This window comes from Toxotes jaculatrix, chromosome 15 (assembly GCF_017976425.1).
Source record: "Toxotes jaculatrix isolate fToxJac2 chromosome 15, fToxJac2.pri, whole genome shotgun sequence".
In the NCBI taxonomy this organism is placed as follows: Eukaryota; Metazoa; Chordata; class Actinopteri; family Toxotidae; genus Toxotes; species Toxotes jaculatrix.
Window position 1 is genome coordinate 13,647,823 of NC_054408.1, and position 13,729 is coordinate 13,661,551.

At 39.7% G+C, this 13,729-nt stretch overlaps 1 protein-coding gene across 1 annotated transcript; it reads left to right on the forward strand.

The window, feature by feature from the left end:
- Window positions 1-7,870: 7,870 nt before the first annotated feature.
- Window positions 7,871-13,067, forward strand: nr4a2a (nuclear receptor subfamily 4, group A, member 2a). The gene is made up of 8 exons (XM_041058098.1): window positions 7,871-8,009; window positions 8,533-8,634; window positions 8,856-9,727; window positions 10,208-10,337; window positions 10,512-10,675; window positions 11,064-11,266; window positions 11,433-11,611; window positions 11,737-13,067. Exons 3-8 carry the CDS (start codon window positions 8,858-8,860, stop codon window positions 11,991-11,993), a joined length of 1,803 nt encoding a protein of 600 aa, XP_040914032.1. The 5' UTR covers window positions 7,871-8,009; window positions 8,533-8,634; window positions 8,856-8,857; the 3' UTR covers window positions 11,994-13,067.
- Window positions 13,068-13,729: the final 662 nt, after the last annotated feature.

Below are 13,729 nucleotides of genomic sequence, written 5' to 3' on the forward strand. Positions count from 1 at the left end.
CAGAGGTCTGCTAAGTTGTAAGATTTCTTTAGAACAACTTCAGAAAATTCCAGGCAGGCAGTCATTCAAGGCAAACATGTCACTGCTTCCCGTGAATGAAAAATGAACATGGGAGGGTAAATAAAGCAATATGACCAGAGGGACCAGGAATTTTGCGGATAAGTGTCAGCTGCGGAGAAAAAATGAAGCATTTACCTGTTTGTAATCCAATTTCATGATGGCTTTCTGTAGATATCGGACTCCTCCGTGAATGAGCTTGGTGCTGCGGCTGCTGGTGCCTGATGAGAAATTGTCTCCCTGCACAGGGGCAGTTTTGAGATCTGACAATGGGAACCGAAGAAACACATCAACATTTGGATACTTATTGTCCCAAATCTTTAGAATGGATCAAGATACTATTCACATATGCACAACCTTCCACTGTAATATTCATGACGAGAACAATATTGTGAGGCCATACATATTCCATTGGTTAAAAACAACAATCATTTCCACCGGTATGACAGCATGAATCTCAGAAAGGAACTGCATGTTTGGAAAACACGCTCAAAGAAACTAAACTTAAAAAAAAAAGAAATCTAGAAAACATCAGGTTTCTTCTGCACATTTTTAATAAACATATTTGAGAGAAGTCATGTGACTTTCATAGCTTTTTTTTTTTTTTACTTTTTTTACTGAAATCGCTCTTCACTTTGCCTATTAGAAGCTTCTTTGCTATCCCAGATGGTCTCTAAATCCCAGTTTTGAAAAGAAGAAAGGAAGAATAACTGAGGATTAGAAGAAAGGGTTTGAAAACGCCCTCTACACCACCATTAGACAGCTCGAATAAATAAAGGGGCAAAACACATTTAAGAAGCCTCCAACCAGCAGCATAGATAATTGATTTGGTATGTAATGGTAACCACAAGAGGCTGCTCTCCCTCACTGGAGGAGAAAAAAAGAGTTATCATTTATTCATTTTTTGTTTTGGTGATTGGACTAAAGCCCATAGATTTGTTAAGGAGGGAAATCCTCCCAGTCCAAACATGCTGCTGCTCTAGACTTCATAGCAGACATGTGAAGCGCTTTACAGATCAAGCCCCAGAGAGACGGCTTGGAAGCAACTCCATCACAATGGCAAGGAGGTTATGCAACATCAGGATGGAGAATGCCCATTTGTAGTTACAAGCAGGGGCTGAACAAGAGTCTGCCCTGAAAATCCTCTCAAAAAGCTGTTCACAAAAAAAAAAATATGATGGCGCTTGTGCTGCAAGAAAAACCGGAATTTTATCAGTTTGCTCATGAAACCCAAATACATTCCTTTTACATGAGGTCACTAGATTGTCATAATTAATAGAAATAGTATTTCTGACTTCCTTACTGTGTCTTTCACACAACCATTCATTCCTACTGAAGATGTAAGTCTGTAAAAACAGGTCCCAAATATACAGTTTCAATTAAAATGGTGAGTTTCCTTAAACAGCTCTAGTTTTAATAAACATAATTCAAAAAAGAGCAAATACTGCATTTGTTGGAGACCATGTTCAGTTGCGGATTGACACACTTTTGGTGTCCTAATGTGTATTTACAGCAGGATGGTATATATGGAATCGACTCAAAACAAACTACAGAGTTCATGTTTATCATAACGAAGGAACTTGTCACCCACTGCGACGATGTGGCTCATTGGTGTGTTTTTAATAGTTTTTGGACAACAATAGATGTCTATGGCACAGAGGAATGAGGTATATCAGGCCCCGGCTGCACAGACTACACTTATTATCAATTCATCATTGGGATTTTCATGGATTTTGCAGAGAGAAAAAAATATTATATCACTAAACTTATCTTTAAAATGGCAGAAGAAACATTTGCTGCTATCCATTTTTAATCTCTATATAAGCAGTTAGTACAAGTATGAGGCTGTACTTAGCAGGTAAGGTCGCAGAAACAACCACTGGACCCAAACTGAATACTCTAAGGAGTACCAAGCCTCAGCAACATACTGCCTGTGAGTGCACCTATGTAGAACCTGAGTCAGTGGTTCTTCCTCCAACAATGAGCCCATCAAACTCCTGTGAGCTTCGTGCGGCCACTATCTGAGCTCTGGATGAGAGTTCATCCATGTGGATCGCTTTTACCTGTTCAGCTGCCTCCACATGCCATACACAGGCCTATAGCATCCATGCAAAAGAAAACCAGTCATCCATTTCATTGTCATATGACTCCAGGGGACAGTACATATTAATAAATGTGTTTCATTATTATGCATATGTCTTTGTATTCCTCATGATGGATTTAGGAAAAAAGAAGCCAATGCATTTTCTGTGACAATGATGTCAGACACCATCAAGCAATAAAAACAATACATCACATGCTTGTTTATATTCCACACCCAATAACATTTCAAAATATTGTCTTTCTAGATTCATCACAAAATCTGCATGTGGCATGCAGATGAACACAACTGAGACATGTTAACAAGCAAAGTTGACTAATTGCACCACTTGTAGTTAGTAAAGAAACTGATGGCACAGGATTATCTAAAATAAGCAAAGCAGGAAAAGACAAATGACACCCATTCTCAGTTTCACTGAAATATTTAAAGTAGGATCAAAATGAAAAATACTACCCCACTCTTTAAATTCTTATTCAACAAATGTAATCTTAGGTCTGCTAAGATTAATATACGACTCTATTGTCAACACAGCAGATCACCAAACACTCCTCTGCAACATTCACCTGTTTTCTCTTGCATTCTGCCAGATGACTTTGGCTATAAAATGCAAAAACAAAACAAAAAAAAAGCCTCCTCTAGCAGTGACAGCAATTTCTGTTACCTCCTTGTGGAATGCCATGCCTCCTACTGCAATGTGGAGACACAGCTCAGCTGGTGATCAACAGGAAAAAGAGAAGAAAAGAACCTCAGAGATTGCAGTGAAACTAATCCACTGGTTTTTCCAAAGTTTGCAGGCTTTTACAAGGGAAACATGGTGATGGAAAGTAACTAAGTATATTTACTCATGTACTGTGATTAAGTACAAATTTAAGGTATTTTACTGCAGAGCGTACTGCAAGTACATTTTGCTGACGATGCGTTTACTTATTGTATTGATATTTTTTTACTTGAGTAAAGGATCTGAATACTTCTCCTACAACTGGAAACATTACACATGCTGTGCCTATGAAATTCTTTGTTGTACACAATATTACCATCTCAACACTGCCTCTTCTACTTGTCTACAACCAGGCCCACCTCCTTACACCACAGCTTGGATGGCGCACTGCACTAAACTGAAGCCACAAGGAGAAAAAAAAATCCTGCCATCCAGCTGCTTTGAGGAGAAAGCTTAGCAGCTTAGGCAAAGCTTCATCCAATTCCCTCATTATCCATTCTAGGACACTTTCGTGAGGCCGAAATGGAGTCGCAGCAAATTCCAATACAAAAAGAAATCTGCCACAGCGGGCCCCGCTATCAGTGAGCAGTCTCTATGAACAGACTTGTGTCAGTGCTAGCTGCAAAATCTACCTCAAACAACTTAGATAAGAGACAAACTGTATGTTGTATCATTAGAGCACCAGCACATTCCTGTCTAACCAGAATAATTAAATAATATAAGCCTATTATTTTTTTTAAAAGTAATCAATACATTTTATCAGTGATTTTTTAAAAGCCCACTAGCCAGCAGCAATGACAGGGTATATAGGAGTCCTTAAGGTCCACATTCATAACTATTACAAAGAGATTCCCTTTACACTGTTTAGAATCCTCTCAGCCTTTTATAATTCAGATATGTTATTAATCAAAGAGACTGACAAAGAAACTAATGGTTTGTCTGATTTTCACTGGGGCACAATCCAGCCAGCAATTGATTGTAGCACCAAGGACACCTGCAGCTTCAGAATACATTTTCACATTTTCACACGAGAGAAAAAACAGCACCACAAGGAAATATTGCCCTCCACATGAATATGCAGGGACTTGATACCAGCAGTGTCATTGCTAATGTTGCTGCCAATTACAGAGCATGTCATGACACTGTGATTCATGAATATTCATCGTTGACTGATATAGACAGCAGCAGTATGCAGAGGCCTCTATTCCCATTTTACTGTCTCATTGTGAATGGTGAACAGGTACCTCCATCATGCCATGGAGGCGCCTTCCAGCTGCAAGACAAGCTGTTCCATAAGGCATTGCTAGTTAACAGTGTGTTATATAAAGGTGTATAAAAGTGATGAAGTGCTCCCTGGCTCTAAAGAGCAGGCATTAAAGCATATTAAGTAGACATTTAAGCTTGTAAAGTGGGAATCTAGAAATGGAAAGAAGACACTGAGCAAAGGGATGCCTTCAGGGTTGGGCTGTTCAATTCTCAGAAAGTTTGATACCTGCTGGTGCTTAGAAAGGAAATGAGGTTTGTGGGAGCAACCAGCGGATTTTGCAAACTACTTAGGCCACAGTTTGAGGAGAACGACAGAACAACTCCCTCCTAGCTTTTATCTAGGTTCAGAAAAAAAAGTCTGAACTAAACTAATAAATGTCATTTAAAGTAATATGTGGATCAATAATTAAGAAATTAAAAGAAGCTGACACCTGCAACTTTATACATTTGCTCCACTAAATTTCAGAGAGAAAAAGGGTTTCTCTCTCTCCACAAGTTACTTCACAGGTAAAGATATGCAAAACATGTGATAAGTTTAGGCAGGTAAAAAAACAAACAAACAAACAAACTTAACTAACAGTTTCAAAACAGTCTGACTTTTTGCACCACCTAGACCAGGAAAAACAAGTAAGTTATTTTCACAACTCTATATACTGTTTGACTGTTTAATCTGTCACAAATCATTGGACTTTATGAGCTGATCATCATTTGTGTGTAAAATCTTACTATGTAAAGTACCTGACTACAGCTGTCATATAAATGTAGCGGAGTAAAAAGTACAATATTTCCTTCTGAATTGTAGTGGATTAATAATAATTAATATAATGTAGCATGGAAATTGAAATACTGAAATGTAAAAGTATGAGTACCTCAAAATGTTACTTAAGTATAGTACCTCAGTAAATGTAATTTGTTAGATTCAGCCTTATGATGCAAATGCATCAGTTGCTGAACACTGATAGAGATGCCTTCAGTGAAAAGTAGTCCTAATAGTTTTAGAGGAGTATTTTTGATTGTAGTGTAGTGTACTACTTCTACTCAAGTATCTCTTCATCGCAGGGAATAACCAGATCCAGTCTTGCTCCACTACCATGAACAACTCATCACAGCAATGAGACTGTAGTGTACATCTCCTATAATAATATTCTAAGTGTTTGGATACAGCTGCCACATGTCAAAAGGCTGCAGCTGCATCATAGGCAGGTGCATGGTCTGTGAGAGAGGTCCTGAGATTTAATCTTATAATTTACACCATGGTCACATCTCCATGATGAAACACAAAAATGGACCATTTCATGTGGACAAGGAGGCCCTGATGTTGTATTGTGCTGACATAAGCTAGACTTGCATGGTGTTACAGTCACAAAAACAAAAACATCTAAACTCCCAAGTAATGTCTACACAGCTGCTAATAGTATATGAAGACAAGTTATTAAATAAATGGTTCATGGTGGACAATGGTGGACAACATAAAAGTGAATTTCCTACATTAATTAATAACAGAGCTGTGACGGTCTGCAAGCCAATTTAAAAAGACGCATCTCTCTCTCTCTCTCTCTCTCCCTCTCTTTCTCTCTCTGTGTCTCTCTGACACACACACACACACACACAAAGGCACATGGTTGCACACCCACACACTACGACTGGTAATGTCAGTAAACATTTCTTCAAACAAAGTTAAAAATATTATGTCAGGAAATAACTTCTATGTGATTAAAACTTACTCCTCACTTTCAAATGACTGTCAATTAATTGTGCATACAAATGGGAAGTTAATTATTCTTCAGTAAAATGGCCAATTAAACTGCTAATTGTGTTTTCATTTTAATTCTAAATGGTAAATGGATAACGGTAAATACACACAGTGTGGCCATGCAGCGCCCTGCCACAACTGTCTTCAGACAAAAAAGTTGGAATTCGTTATGCAGACACGAGTCACTATCCTGTGTGAATGGTCAGCAGATATCAGCAGGCATGCAAAGGCTTTATTCAGGTGTCAAACTAGAGATCTTCTGCAAAAGATGCAAATGGAAGGTGATGTAATTATCAGCAACCATGACAGCAGGGAGGAGGTCAGATTGATCCAAAAAAACACCAGAACTCTTAAAACAATATTTTGTTCCTGAATATTCACAGTGCAAGGAGTGGAATTTGTTATTTACAAATCCTGCCACATAGCCCAACTGAAAACGACTGGGCGTGACCACACAGCCTTAATGGGGTTAGGTTAATTAAAAGGTTAATTGTAAGAAACAGGAGCTGTTTGATGTATGGCTGGTGAACAATAGTGTCCTCTAGAGGTGAGTGTAACCATGATATACAATTTTCCTTTTTTTTCCCCCCTCCTTGCACACTCTGTCCTTGTGTGCTCTCAGTACAGGACAGTCAAAAAAAAAACAAAACTCTGTGACTGATGGCTGTTCTGTGGTTCGTATAATAAAGAATCAGTCCTCTAGAAATAACACATGGTGCTGTGTGCTATGTGATTCTGGCTGCTGTTAGACGCATGCGGGCCCACATCTCTACACATGTACTTGGTGCTCTCTCCTTGGCTTGCTGCCCAGACCAATATGCATCTAGAAAAATTTAGGCCAACGTGATTGGCTACAAGGTGTTGGTGTAAGATTACACTGAGATCAGTGATTCCATCGCTGCAGAACAATAAGGCCAGAAGATTATTTTGGTGACTGCGTCAACTTGAGCGTTTTCTGCGTCACTCTCCATTCTGCCTGCTCCTATCACGTTTCCCTCTCTGGGGACTAAATTGGTTCCCCCATGACAACTGGCTACAGGCCCACTAATTATCCCCCCTTCCTCCTCCAGCAGCTCATATACACTACCAGCTCTATGAATAGGCAGGCCACCCCGCAGACCCCACCCATCTGAGGTCTAAATTTGGAACACAATTGAAATACAGAAATCCTGTCAGAAGATAACGAAGAATAATATTGACCCCCGCTTCATTAGGCCTATTTCATACAAGTGTAGTGAGTCTGGCATCTCAGCTTCATTGTGACATAACTGTGCCTAGATGTGCCAATGTACACTCAATTTTACAGTAAAATAACCACAATGAGGGAATAAATAAACTCAGTACTAGTTGGTAGAAATGTCTCCAACTGTGGCATATATGTTTTTTTAAATACCTGTTATAAAAATACACCTTCAAAGAGGCACCTGGGTGGAAAAAAAGATTAAATGTTGGCTGCTGCAACCTAGACGTTGCTGTATCAGAAAAATGTCCAATGTGGTGATATAGTGGGGAAAACAAATGTGATTACACTATGAGACAAATAATCATCAGTATAAGCAAAAAATAAGAATTATGTGAGCAGAAATGACTAGATCACCATAGCTAACATCATTTACTTTGCAAACCTGTGATAAAAACAATGAAATCACCGAACAGAGATTAATGTCATCTTAAAACAAGCCTGACTTAAATCCCCCTGCAAACACAAAGGTGTCTGAACTGAGTTTAGATGGGTTTACCCTGCACTACATCTCTGCTAATGTCCATGTGGGAAGCAGCAGCACAGAACACATACCACAAGCCAAACACACTCACCAGAAAAATTGAGGCTTGAGAAAGTTCCCATGCGGATTGGTCCATGTCGGTGTCGACGCCGATGACGTCGCGCTGTGAAACACGTGGGCCACGGTATCCGGAGCTCACATAAACAAAGCCACATTGGACAGACTGGGTAGTCGAAGCCCGTGTCGCTGTCAGTGCGCGGAGTCACAAGGTTTGCCTGCCTGGCATTGTTGGGTACCGACGCTCATGATTTGGAGCTTTTACTGAAATTGATGAATACCCCCTGCATGCTTACTGCATGGACTGAAAGCCACGATCCTGATGTGAAAGAGGTAAGCTTCACCCATCTCTTTCTTTGCAACATAATCTGTGGCTGTGCTTTTCTTGCACCGACTTCTGCGAGACATTTGAACCTTTTTTTTCTTTCTCTCTGTCTCTCTCTCTTTTTTCTTAAACTGAAATTACACAATACTGAGTCTGACTCAGATTGTTCCGAAGTGTGGATGTGACCGATATTTCACGAGAATTTTCAGGGATCTGCTTTGTAGACAAGTTGTTACGAATGTCCTGTGCGCGAAGTTGGTCTTTACATCCTGAACAAATTCCACACTCTGTAATAACAAAAGAAAAGGACGATTTATGCTGTTACATTTCTATATGCACGTATTTTGTCGGTATCTACTCTTAACAAATCCTGTCTTTACGAAAATTTCCAAAATGATGTGCGTAGTAAGAAATTAGTTATAGTTTGTGCGCATTTTTTTCAAGTTGATTCTGGCTTCATCTGGTCTTTTTTTTTAAAGATACTGTTTTATTTTATAATCAAGTAAATGTCAGAGTTGTGTGTTTTATCAGGGGACGATCCAGAACAGAGCCGCCTTTTTGAATCCTGACACCCATACAACTCCTGACATTACCCATTTCAAGTACCACCGAAAAACTGTCAGAAGACTTGAGGTATGATATGGAAAATTATTTACAAATACAAAATACATACAGTATTATTGGTTCATGTTATTTAATTTTGAAATTACTCATGTAAAGTACTATTAAATCTTTCTGAGATTAAATTGACTAAACTGTAAAAGTTGATTCACATTTCGAAGATTTTCTTTAGAAATTCTGATGTTTTCTTTTCCATTTCCTTTTTTTTTTAAAAAAACCTCTTTGGTTTTCAGCCATGCCCTGCGTCCAGGCTCAGTATGGATCATCACCTCAAGGAGCTAGTCCTGCTTCCCAGAGCTACAGCTACCACACGGCAGGAGAATACAGCTGCGACTTCTTAACACCCGAGTTTGTTAAGTTTAGCATGGACTTGACCAACACTGAGATCACAGCAACTACTTCTCTCCCGAGTTTCAGTACATTCATGGACAACTATAACACCAGTTACGACGTTAAACCGCCCTGTCTGTATCAGATGCCCCACTCTGGTGAGCAGTCCTCTATCAAGGTGGAGGACGTCCAGATGCACAATTACCATCAGCAGAGCCACCTGCCACCTCAGTCAGAAGAAATGATGGCTCACTCTGGGCCTATGTACTTCAAACCCTCCTCGCCTCATGCCCCGAGTACACCAAATTTCCAAGTTCAGCCTAATCACATGTGGGAGGACCCTGGCTCCCTCCACAGTTTCCACCAGAACTATGTTGCGGCCACGTCTCATATGATAGACCAGCGCAAGAATCCGGTGTCAAGGCTTTCGCTCTTCTCCTTCAAGCAGTCCCCGCCCGGTACTCCTGTTTCCAGCTGTCAGATGCGGTTCGACGGGCCGCTGCACGTCTCCATGAACCATGACAACCCGGGCGCGCACCGCGGCCTGGACGGCCAGAGCTTTGCGGTGCCCAGCGCCATACGGAAACAGGCTGGCCTGGCCTTTCCTCACTCTCTGCAACTCGGCCACGGGCACCAGCTGGTGGACAGCCAAGTGCCATCGCCCCCGTCCCGAGGATCTCCGTCAAACGAGGGTCTGTGTGCGGTGTGTGGGGACAACGCAGCCTGCCAGCATTATGGAGTGAGAACCTGCGAGGGCTGCAAAGGATTTTTCAAGGTGGGCTCACATGACAGTAATCATGAATCAGTACTACTGTTCATACATGAAAGATACGCTGTCTCCCTCATTCACTGCGCCCCTCTGTTCTGTTCTGCCCAGTTTCTTAAGAATAACAATGATACAGCCCAAACATTTACTAGAATCACATTTTCATTGCGAGCCACACTAAATATAATTAAGCAACAGCTTAATGTGTGTGCATGAAATAACTTTAAAAGACAATCATACGCATCCAAGCAGCGATCTCAAAGGAAAAAGTATCAAAGTATGAAAGACCACAAATGTGTATTTGCTGACAGTTTATTCCCTGCTGTTGGTTCATACAGCAGTCCCAAACACGAGATGAGATAGATATTATATCTTTTCATCTTTTTATTCACACTGTGCAGCAATGCACAGTCAGTGTACTACATGTTATATAGCCGTAGAAATAGGCCTGCAGGATGACATTATGTTTTTTTCTTTTTTTTTTTCCAGCGCACCGTCCAGAAAAATGCAAAATACGTGTGTTTAGCAAATAAAAACTGTCCTGTTGACAAACGCCGAAGAAATCGTTGCCAGTTCTGCCGTTTCCAGAAGTGCCTTGTCGTCGGAATGGTGAGAGAAGGTATGTTTAGGCCATGCATTTAATTATTTTAGACTAGTAGTGTATATTTCTACAGTGATACAGTGGGAAACCCCCGTGCGTAACAGTGGAATGTCACCCACATTTAAGCATTTACGCACGACAACAAGGTATATACTGCTGACTTATGCATGTCATATATTTCTCCAAACGCAGTTGTCCGAACGGATAATCTCAAAGGTCGGAGAGGACGCCTACCATCCAAACCCAAAAGTCCCCAGGAGCCCTCCCCACCCTCGCCGCCGGTGAGCCTCATAAGCGCACTTGTTAGGGCCCATGTGGACTCCAACCCCTCCATGTCTGCTTTGGACTACTCTAGAGTAAGTAAAGCACCACAGTCCTAGAAATAAAATATACACACAATACTTCAACAGAAAAAAGACTGCAACTGTTACTCTGGTGAAAACAGAAGTATCAAGAAGATTGAACACCTTTTTAAATTACTCCTTCTTTTAGGTAACAATTTATTTCTGTGAAAGTTTTCTGTAATACACCACTGAATTCCTAACTTTATCAGGCTTTTAATGCGGCATATTTTTTCCAAAGTAAATTGCACTGAAATAGAGAACTTAATAAAAAAGAAGACATGAATTTAACAGTAAAAAAAGGGGGCACTCTCTCTTTGTCTCTTGGAAATGGGCATTTGCAATTTCACGGATTATATATTTTAAAGGACCTCATTAAGGCGCTGTTTAAATTAAATTCCAGTTCCAGGCTAACCCTGACTACCAAATGACTGGAGACAACACTCAGCACATCCAGCAGTTCTATGATCTCCTGACGGGCTCCATGGAGATCATCCGGGGCTGGGCGGAAAAGATCCCTGGCTTTTCTGATCTACCGAAGCAAGATCAAGATCTCCTCTTTGAATCCGCCTTCCTTGAACTTTTTGTCCTGCGGCTGGCGTACAGGTAAGCTGCGTAATTATTAAACAAATCAATCCAGGCTTTAGATAATCATCAGCTCCTCCTTCAAGCTTCATTGCTTTGGGTTTTATTAGCTGCTCAATAATTAGAAGGCTCTTAAATTTCCATTTGTTTCCAAGCGTAATTAATGGCATTTTCCTATTAATTGCAGGTCCAACCCAGTGGAAGGCAAACTTATTTTTTGTAATGGAGTGGTGTTACACAGGCTACAGTGCGTCCGTGGATTTGGAGAGTGGGTGGACGCAATCGTGGAGTTTTCTTCGAACTTGCAGAGCATGAATATCGACATCTCAGCTTTCTCCTGCATCGCAGCTCTGGCCATGGTAACAGGTGCGTAAAGGCGGCTGCTCCTTTGGAAACTCTGCCTGCGTCGCGACGCATACAAAACACATGCAATTCATGCATCGGAAATAATTTCTCTATCTCATTTCTGTCTGGATGTGTTTGTATTTCAGAACGACACGGGCTTAAGGAACCCAAAAGAGTCGAGGATCTTCAAAACAAGATAGTCAACTGCCTCAAAGATCAAGTGACATTCAATGGCGGTGGATTGAATCGTCCCAACTACTTGTCAAAACTCTTGGGAAAGCTCCCTGAACTGCGCACACTATGTACCCAAGGTCTGCAGCGTATCTTTTACCTAAAACTAGAAGATCTAGTCCCTCCGCCAGCAATAATTGACAAACTTTTCCTCGACACCCTACCTTTCTGAGTCTGGCTCCATGGCGAGACCTCAAAGAACTTCCAAAAGACTGTTTGAGTCAGACTTGGCAGATTTTTAACGTTATTACTTCTGAATATTCGCAAGCTCAATAGGCTAATAGAACAAGAGTCCTCTATTATGATTCATGGAAAAAAAGATAAACAGGAGGAAGAAACAGAATGAGTGATTGCTGTGTAGGCCCTTTAATTCTCTCAGTTTTTCTTTCTTTCTTTTTTTTTTCCTTTTTCTGAGTGCCAAACGAGTGAATCATCCCGGGGAATTTCTCTCCAGTGGACAAATTGTCAACAAAGTTAATCCGGTCCTGAATTCACTTACTGTTTATTTAACATCGGCTCTACTGATTCAGCAAACTCAGATGTAATATATTCCATTTTTATATATATCTATATATATATATATGAATATATATATATATGGCCACGCACGCACGCACGCACGCACACACACACACACACACTCACACACTGTATATTATGATAGATTATGTGATGCCTCCAGTGCATCGGTTTATAACGTGTACAAAGTTTGTTATAATGAAAAGATTTAATTTTCTTTTCTTTTCTGACTCGTGCCTATGTGTTTCTGACAGGATCCCAAAAGTATCCAGAAAAGACAACGCATGTTCTAGTTTACTTTCTTTCCTTTTTCTTTTCTTTTATAGGCACTTGCTGAGGTGATGTCTATATATAATATATACCGGACACTATGTAGTCTGCTAGATTTGATACAGATTCGTAGTTATGGCACTCCTTTTATGTATAACGCATATGTGGAAAAATATCTCATCTGTATAGAAAATGAGGGACCCATGGTGTTTGTAAAACTGTCAGACATTCCTTGTTTGTATGTGCTGTAAGTATTGTTGCTGTTGAATATAAACGTTTCTATATATTTATTATTTCTATTGCCAAGAGCTACACTAAGCATGGTGCAATTTAAACGATTTCAAACCATCCAAGTTCATGCTGAGCACGTTGTCTATGTTTTATGTCTTATAAACGTCTAGGTAGTTATGATTTAACACGTTTGGAAATGAAAAAAACAAAACAAAACAAAAACGAAACTCCCATCTTATATCAAGGTTCATGAGTGTGTGATCTAGGCCCACATCTTTGACATCATGATGTACTTACAACTTCTGTAACGCATTTGGTGCCGAATTCAAAAACTTTAGAGAGAAAGAATTATTTAATGTTTACAAATAAAACTTTTAAATCAATTCTTTGCTAAATAATTTCTCTGAAATTAATTCATTCTTTAAATTTAGACCCAGCTGAGTAATTTAGCACGACCGAAAATATATTATTTTCGAGTTCAAACTTTGTTTTAATTTCTTCGAGTGTAGTTCTCAGCGCTTACAGGCCTGTTTGCGTGAAAACAGTTTAAAAATAATACGGTTTTCCCCCATTTTAGTGATATTAACTAATTGTGAAATTATGTAGAGCTATTTAGTTCAAATCACAAAAAAGTAAGTTATTACCTTTATAGACAATAAATATATCGCAAATAACAGGCTCACTCATGTTTTATGTTACGTTTGAATTCCCTGTTTTGGTTCGACAAAAATATGTTGCTTTCTAAATGCACATATTTTTAATTTGACCATTTCAACCATTTTATTTAAGCCTATACTGGGTAAATATTTCAGTCATCACAATTCCATAACACACCTTTAATTTAGCGAACACCTGAAAGTTTTTTTTCCCTGTCTACATTTCTAATAT

What these genes read in the sequence shown, in the direction of transcription:
- nr4a2a (XM_041058098.1), top strand. Translation starts at nt 8,858, where the DNA reads ATGCCCTGCGTCCAGGCTCAGTATGGATCATCACCTCAAGGAGCTAGT. An exon ending in GTCCTGCGGCTGGCGTACAG is followed by an intron (nt 11,267 to 11,432) that starts GTAAGCTGCGTA and finishes TATTAATTGCAG; the next exon opens with GTCCAACCCAGTGGAAGGCA. An exon ending in AGCTCTGGCCATGGTAACAG is followed by an intron (nt 11,612 to 11,736) that starts GTGCGTAAAGGC and finishes TTTGTATTTCAG; the next exon opens with AACGACACGGGCTTAAGGAA.